The 8457-nt window shown below is 48.7% G+C and overlaps 1 protein-coding gene across 1 annotated transcript; it reads right to left on the reverse strand.

The window, feature by feature from the left end:
- Positions 1 to 1070: 1070 nt before the first annotated feature.
- On the reverse strand, positions 1071 to 5731 carry LOC121449322 (NADH dehydrogenase [ubiquinone] 1 subunit C2-like). The gene is made up of 3 exons (XM_041653644.1): positions 5434 to 5731; positions 1613 to 1756; positions 1071 to 1227 (listed from the first exon to the last, which is right to left on the reverse strand). Exons 1-3 carry the CDS (start codon positions 5600 to 5602, stop codon positions 1178 to 1180), a joined length of 363 nt encoding a protein of 120 aa, XP_041509578.1. The 5' UTR covers positions 5603 to 5731; the 3' UTR covers positions 1071 to 1177.
- Positions 5732 to 8457: the final 2726 nt, after the last annotated feature.

An 8457-nucleotide genomic window follows, 5' to 3' on the forward strand; every position in this document is an offset into this window, starting at 1 on the left:
TAAGTTTTATAATAGATTTACTTTTAAAGGGTAAAACACTCAGACAATTTAAATACAAGCCCAACATGTCCAGATGTCCATGCTCAGTTAATGTCCCTGGGGAGCCTGTTTTGTTTTGTTTTGTTTTTTGAGACAGGGTTTCTCTGTGTTAACTTTGGAGCCTGTCCTGGAACTCTCTCTGTAGACCAGACTGGTCTCAAACTCACAGAGATCCGCCTGCCTCTGCCTCCCGAGTGCTGGGATTAAAGGCGCACGCCACCACTGCCCAGTCAAGGCCTGCTCTTATATTTGGGAGATGAGGGTGGGAGAGAAGGGGTGGATCTAGGGGAGAGGGCAGGTGTGGGGGCTGGGAGTTGAGGAAGGGGAAGCTGTGGCTGGGATGTATTTTGTGAAAAAATAAATAAAAATTGAAACAAACAAGGATTCCGAAGTTAGGGTTAGAGCTGGCAAACACCTATCATTCTAGCACTTGGGAGGATGAAGTGTGGCTTTGAGGCCAGCCTAACCTACACAGCAAGATTCTGTCCCACGATGAGTATGGTAGTATACACCTGAAACCTCCAAACTTAGGGGGTGAGGGCTGGCGGATCAGGGGTTCAGGTCATTCTCAGGTACATAGTAAGTTCAAGGTCAGCTGATCATAGCAGACCCAGCTCCAAAACAACCAACCAAATATTCATTTATTTATTTGTGGTTGTTTTTTTGAAACAGGATCTCACAATGTAACCCTGGCTGACCTGGAACTTGATATGTAGATCAGGCTGGCCAAAATCTCAAGGAGATCCACCTGCCTCTACCTCCCCAGTGTTGGGATTAAGGGTGTTACCACCACATCTGGCTAAAGCATAAAAAACTTTAAAAAGGAACCTTGCTGGAGAGACGAGTGTGTACTGCTCTTGCCAGGGCAGCTCCAGCTCACAACCACTTCTATTAACTTCAGATCCAAGGCATGGACACCCTCTTCTGGCAGCCTTGGATACCCAAGTGTACAAACCTGCACACACACACACACACACGTGTATGGGTGCGCACGCACACACACACAAACAGAAAGCAGCAAAAGAACAGAGTGCTTATAATAACTATTTTAATTACACTGACTAACCCAAATGTCAACTGATATTACATAAAATTGGGAAACCACTCAGGCTGGGGTGAAGTGGAGCCTCTGCAGACCTCAGCGCACTGGATGGAACGCCTCCAGAATCTCACCGTACGTCTTTCTCTCTGTGAAGGAAGCACACCACAGTTATTCTTAATTTATACTTAAAACAAATGCGACTTCTTGGGCTAGGGATGTGGCTCAGGAGTGGAGCACTTGCCGCGTGTGTATGAGGCCCCAGCTTATTCCTCAGAATTCACAAAAGAAACAAAGGTTGGGGTCTGGAGAGACAGCACAGTAGCTAGGAGCACAGGCTGCTCGCTACTATCTGGTAGATGTGACGAGGTGGTGAGGGGTGTTCAGAACGAGTATGTTCTTATAAAAGACATTTCCTATGGACCCAAGGGAGTCTGGTCTACTACAGAATATGTGGAGTCCACACAACCAGACAGTACCTGAAGCCATGGACAGGAAAAAGACAAAGCAAATAAAGAGGTTTATATGAAATACCTTTCTCAGGAAAATCTTCTGGATGCAGTTTGATATACCCAAACATGTCACGGTCCCTCAGGGCACAAAAATACTCATGTCGTCTTAAAAGATAATATCCGGCAAAGTAAAAGGAAGTGACGTACAGAAGCTGGCGATGCAAGCCTGTAGTTGACAGACCCCAAAGCAAAGTCAGAGCACACAAAGGATTTCATTTTGATATTGCACCCCGGGACCGCGCCTCCTGCCCCACCCACCCTGCAGGGTCTCATGTGGCTCAGACTGGAACTCTGTTCACCAGCATTGAGTACGCTGTAGCCTCTTTCCCACACCCAGACCTCAAAGCCCATCAATTCCACCTGGTAAACACTTCTCCTCAGGGAGCTTACCCCTCTAAGGCCGGAGCCCCCGGCTCTGATCCGGTGTTCACCTGGTCACCTTTGACCCCTCCCTCCCTCGTCTGTGAAGCACATGCTCCAGCTACTGCAGTGCCCAGCAACTACATCATCACGCTATAGCCTCAGACACCAACTTCTCCAGAGTGGCTTCCCAGTTTGTGGAATTCAAAGGATGTGCTGGTTTGAAAGAAAATGGTCCCCATTGGCCCAAAGAATGTGGCACTATTTGGACTTGTGACCTTGTTGGAGCAGACGTGGTTTTGGGGGAGGAGGTGTGTCACTACGGGGTGAGTGGGCTCTGAGCTCTCAGATGCTCAGGCCAGGCCCAGTGTGGCCCCCTTCCTGTAGCCTTTGATCCGGAGGCAGGACCTGCAGCTACCTCTCTGGACCACTGTCTGCCAGAGCGCCACTGTGCTTCTCACCATGATGACAATGGACTAAACCTCTGGACTGCAAGCCAGCCCCACTTAGATGGTTTCCTTTATAAGAGTTAACTGTGGTCATGGTGTCTCTTCACAGTGACAGAAACCCTAAGGGCTGGAGAGATGACCCAGGAGTTAAAGGCACTAGCTCAGTTCCCCGCACCCACATGGCGGCTTGCAAGTGTCTGTGACTCCAGTTGAAGGGATCTGGCACCTTCACACATTTATACATGTAGGTAAAACATCAATACACATAAAAAAAAAAAATAAATCTAGCTGGGTGGTGGTGGTGCACGTCTTTAATCCCAGCACTTAGGAGGCAGAGGCAGGCGGATCTCTGTGAGTTCGAGGCCAGCCTGGTCTACAGATCCAGTTCTAGGACTACACAAAGAAACCCAGTCTTGAAACAACAACAGAAGTACCTGGACTCTGCAGTTCCAGGCCCTAAGAATATCTTGTGGGGCTGGAGAAGCAGCTCAGCTGTTAAGAGCACTGATTGCTATTCCAGAGGTCCCGGGTTTGGTTTCCAGCATTCACATGGTGGTTCACAAATGCCTTTAACTGCAGGGCGGTGGTGGCGCACATCTGTAATCCCAGCACTAGGGAGGCAGAGGCAGGCGGATCTCTGTGAGTTCGAGGCCAGCCTGGTCTACAAAGGGAGTTCCAGGACAGGCTCCAAAGCTACAGAGAAACCCTGTCTCGTAAAACCAAAAAAACAATAACAACAACAACAAAAAAAAACACCAAAAACCAAATGCCTGTAACTTGAGTTCCAGAGGATCCAGCACCCTCTCTTGACCTACACAGGCTATTGCATGCATGTGGTGCACATACATATATGCTTAGGCACACACACATATATGAAAATATTGTTTAAATGTATTTTTATTTATTTTATTGGGATTAAACGTTGCACCACCACTGCCAGGCTGGGTCCAGGTTCTTCTGCTTCAAACAGCTACTAATTCCCTAAACTGGTTCTGAGCCAGGGTAAGCCAGTGCTAGGAGCTCTCCAATGTGCCGCTGGACTACACAGTGGCCCATACTTGGGAGAAGCCCTTACACATGTTTTAGATACTGAGGCCAGGCCTTTAGATACTCATGGCTTGGCCTTACTTCTCCAGCTTCCTTTCTTTCTCTAGTTGTCCTCCACAGTCACTTTTCCTTTCTTTCATTTGATGAGACTAAACCTGGAAGTCATTGTGCTATGATACATTACCAATGTTAACCTAAAAAGAAAATCAACAAACATTTAATTTTAAGAGACGTAATTACCAACTAACTTGAAGTGGTTATCAACAAGGTTTTCTGTTTGTTTGTTTGTTTGGTCGGTTTCAAGACAGGATTTCTCTGTGTAAGAGTCCTGGCTGTCCTGGAACTCTCTCTGTATAGACCAGGCTGGCCTTGAACTCACAGAGATCTGCCAGCCTCTGCCTCCTGAGTGCTGGGATTAAAGGTGTGCGTCCCCACTGCACCCCCACTGCCCGGCTGACTTGCTTCTTAAGGGCAGTTAGTTCTTCACCCCATCTACTCAGTTCGTGCCCCAGCGCCTGGCAGAGAGAACATTTAGCCACTTCCTTCTCACTCAGCACCTTGTGTGTTACACACCTTATCTACAGGACTCACTGAGCTGCCACAACAAACACACGAAGCTCCGTTATTCTCATTTATTAGATGAGAAAACCCGCAGACTGACCACATGGACTGCCTAAGGGACACAGACAGGAAACAATGGAATAAAAACACATAGTTCCAAGTGATAGGCTTAGATGAATGTGGTGTGTGTGTGTGTGTGTGTGTGTGTGTGTGAGAGAGAGAGAGAGAGAGAGAGATTTCCCTAGCAGTACAAACAAACAAACAAACAAAAAGATTACTTCCAAGAGCGATGGGATCCCACCAGTATTCAAGTACTTGTGGCCCTAGGAGGTCATGGATGCGGACCTCCAAGCCTAACACAGAGATGACTAACTGGGATGATTCCTAGTGGCTGGGACCATTTCGTTAGCTTTCTTGTAACTGTGGTCCTTAGCTCCAACTGGTGGTTTATGTTGCTGACAAGCCCGGCTCATTTCTCCTAATCTCACACACGAAGGAAGCAATCGAATGCACCCGCTTTCAGAAGTCCTTGCACCTCCTCCCAAGGCCTAGAGCTCTTTTAACTTCGCCCGATATTCCAAGTTAAGTTCACAGTTAGTGAGGTGGATAAGGGCACTTGCTACCAAGCTTGAGAAGCCGAGTTCAAGCTCCAGGACTCACCCAGTAGCGGGAGAAAGCCAATTCCCTCAGGCTGTCATCTGCCCCCCACGTACCCACACACAAATAATACAACAAAGTTCAAAGACACCCAGAGTTAGTTTCTTTCTTTCTTTTTCTGTCTTTGGAATTCTACAGTTCTTAGCACCGCTATTCTGTCAGCTGCAATCAATCTTGACAGGAAGCCAGTGACATACTCTACAGAATAGAAGGCTTGCTAGTTTAGCGACAGTCCCCTGTTCAGTAGGTGCTCCCAGAACAGCAGCAGCAGTAGCGTCTGGGAGTTTGCCCACATTAGGCCCTTCCCCAGACCTTCTGAATCAAACCAGTATTTTCACTGGATCCATTCTTCCGGGCTTTAAGTCTCTGAAGCTCAGGTTCTGAACACACACTAACGCAAGCTCCGCCCCTTTGACTAGCCACTTGACCATGGGCAAGGGGTTTTAACCGCTCTTAGGCTCCGGGTCCCCGTCAGTGGCACTACTTTCCCAAGTTTCTGTTTTGTTTCTGACACCTACTGCTATCACGCCCATCCGAGTGACAGCAGCGCGAGCCCCGGAGTGCGCGACCGTGTAGTACGAACTAGAGCGCGAGCTAACGGTGGGATCTAGAGTTTCCCGCAGCGCCGCACTCGGTTTCTTTAGTTCGGTTCGGAGGAGCTCTGGGAGGCGCCAGGCCCGGGGAAGCAGGGATCCGGGGTGGGGTGGGGGGACCATGGCAGGCGGCCTGCGCCCCTCCTCCGGGAGGCTCCCGTGCACGCAGCCCTCACCTGCTTTAAGCACAGGCCGCCTCTGCAGCGCGTTATTCAGCAGGCCGGCGCAGTAGCCCAGGAAGCCGGAGTAGACGAGGCGTGGGTCGTTCAGCTTGGGCGGGGGCAGGATCCGGGCCTCATCCGGCAGGAATGTCAAGGGCTCATGGCCCGGCCGATTGTTCATCATATTGATGCCGGTTCCACGTGAGGTCTGACCTCAAAAGACTCCCGGCTCTGAGAGAAACCACAGCGCCCACCACTGCGACTGGTAACGTCCTCCTTCGAGCTCCGGGCTGAAGGGCAGAGCGGACGGCGGTGCAGCACCCAAAAGCTTCCCCCGCGAGTGCAGCCGTAGGAGCAGCAGCACGCGAGGTTCCGGGCTACTACGTGGCCCACGAGGCCAGTAGGCTCGCCCTAAGGTTGGAGTGAGAGCTTGGGAAGCCAGATGGATCCAGTCCAGGGGTACAGTAAATGACCCAAAGTGGGCAAAGACCAGGAGATATCGATATTTATTTATTTTTGTCCAGTTCTCACATAGGAGAAATGTCCCCAGTTCTCCCTCACCTGTCCCTCCGCCCATAGTTCTTCAGTAAAGATTATCTTTGCATTCAACAATCGACACCCATAAGTGGTCGCGATGGATAGTTAATTTATTGAATTCCGTAAAAACTAGCTTTCTGGGGTTCATTTGCAGTTACACCCTCCAAAGTCTAAAATTAAGGTACGGCCAGCAACAAAGTATTCAGCGAAGGCCCGGAGCAGATCATTTAACCTGTTCTTGAGATTCACTTCTGGTGATAGTCTGCTAAATGATTCCCTCTGGGCCTTCAGGTCTATGTAAGTGGCTGAGGGGACGGTTCCCTTAAGGACTAAGGAGTGAAAGAAAGAAGGAAGCTCTAATATCCTGTCAGATGATTGCCCAGTCTCTGCTCACTTTCCTAGAATAAGGGCTGTTTCCTGATATTGAACTAAAATGTTTTTCTGTCCTGTCTATTCATTGGTGACATTCTGCATTTTATCCAGAAGACTGCTCACTAAACCACAGGTCAGTACAAATATATATATGCATCAAAGACCTGAGTGCTAGCCGGCGGTGGTGGTGCATGCCTTTAATCCCAACAGGCAGATCTCTGGGAGTTCGAGGCCAGCCTGGTCTACAAATTTCAGGACAGCCAGAGCAGTTACACAGAGAAAGCTTCTAGAAAAACAGTATAACCACCAAGCCATCTCTCCAGTCTCACACACAATACTGATAAAATTGCTAATGAACCACGCCTGGAGTCGGTGTTCCCTTTGTGTAACAATACGGATCCTTTATCCATCAGAATCTCCCAGCACTCCCCTTACATCTGTAAGCCTACAGTGTACCTGGTAAACCCGTTCAGAGCAGTGCAGAATGTTCCTTTACACAGTGTGAAGACATGTCACTATGGTTAATAAGGAGCGGAATGGCCAATAGCTAGGCAGGAAGAGGCCAGGTGGGGACAGAGAGGCCTCAGGGAAGAGGAAAGGCAGGGTTGCCAGCCAGACTCAGAAAGCAGCAGGAGCAGTAGAGAGAGGATAACGAGCCATGTGACAAAACGCCGATTAAAATAAATGGGTGAATTTAAGTTATAGGAGATAGTAGGACAAGCCTAAGCTAAGGCCAAGCTTTCATAATTAGTAAGTCTCCATGTTGTTTTTGGGAGCTGACAATACAGAGAAAGACTTGCTACCACAGAGCTCTTTGGATAAGAGAAATAAATATAGCAGTGGGGCTGGAGGTGTAGCTCAGCTGATAAGAGGGCTTGCTTAGCATGGATAAGGCCGTGGGTTCGACCCCGAGCACCACATAAACAAGGTGTGACACCCGCATGGACTCAGGTTTTCTTTTCTTTGTGTGTTGTTTTTGTTGTTTGAGACAGGTTCCCATTTCCCAAGATGGCTTCATACTTGCTATGTAGTTGAGGATGACTTTGAATTCCGAACCTTCCTGACTCTAACTCTCAAGTGTTGAGATTACAGTCACGTGCCACAACACTCAACTCTAAGTTATTTTATTTGTGTTTCTGGTGTGTGGAGGGGGAAGTCTGTGCACAGGCCTATACTGAGTCAGGAAGAGCATCCGATCCTCTGGAGCTGGGATGACAGGCGGTTGTGCTGGGATCTGAACCCTGGAAGAGCTGCATACACTCCTAACCACTAAGCCATCATTTTACTGCCTCCCTGGGCCCTGCCACACCACTAACTCTTTCCTAAGGCCCAGAACTCACAGAGACCCACTTGCCTCTTCTGCCATGCCCAGCTTATTTTTTCTAAAATTACATTTTGTTTTTGTGGATATGCGTAGGTGTGGATGTCAGAGGACAATCCCAGGGATGGAACTCAGGTCTTCACACTTGGTGGCAAACACTCTTGCCCACTGAGCTACCCTGCTAGTGTGGAGCTTGCCCCACTCAGGAAATCCCCACACCAGGTGGGCACTCTCATTCTGCATCCCATCACGTTCAGAGTGACAGTCTACAAATCGTAATTTAATTTACACTGGCATCGAAATTAACTCATTGAACTTGATCATGCCAGGCAGGGCAGCACACACACATACATACACAAAACACAGAGGAGTTAAAGGTGGCACATGCCTTTAATCCCAGCACCAGGAGGCAGAGTTAGGGGCAACTCTGTGAGTTTGAGGCCAGCCTGGTTTACATAGTGAGTCCCAGGACAGCCAGGGACAGGCTTTGAGACAGGACCCTGCCTCAAAGAGAAACAGAATCACTTTTAGTTTTAGGTTTTTCTCAAATGGTTTGGTGGCTGGCAGAAATGTGCGTCACCATGCCTGTTTTTACACTGTGTTTATTGTGTGTGTGTGTCGGGGGGGGGGTGTCACACAGCACACATACAGGCCAGAGAAAACTTCAGGAGTCATTTCTTGCCTCCCATGAGTTCTGGGGACAGAACCTGAGTGACAGGGTTTGTGCCAGACACCTTTACCGTCATCTTGGTAATTCTTGTTCTATTTTAGTCTGAAAACCTCATTATTAGCCAAGGGTGTCCTTTAAC

This window comes from Microtus oregoni, unplaced genomic scaffold (genome assembly GCF_018167655.1).
Source record: "Microtus oregoni isolate MIOR12 unplaced genomic scaffold, Mior012 000000F_ref0000247, whole genome shotgun sequence".
NCBI lineage: Eukaryota > Metazoa > Chordata > Mammalia > Rodentia > Cricetidae > Microtus > Microtus oregoni.

What these genes read in the sequence shown, in the direction of transcription:
- LOC121449322 (XM_041653644.1), bottom strand. Translation starts at nt 5,602, where the DNA reads ATGATGAACAATCGGCCGGGCCATGAGCCCTTGACATTCCTGCCGGAT. An exon ending in GCGGCCTGTGCTTAAAGCAG is followed by an intron (nt 1,757 to 5,433) that starts GTGAGGGCTGCG and finishes TGTCAACTACAG; the next exon opens with GCTTGCATCGCCAGCTTCTG. An exon ending in AGAAGATTTTCCTGAGAAAG is followed by an intron (nt 1,228 to 1,612) that starts GTATTTCATATA and finishes CTTCCTTCACAG; the next exon opens with AGAGAAAGACGTACGGTGAG.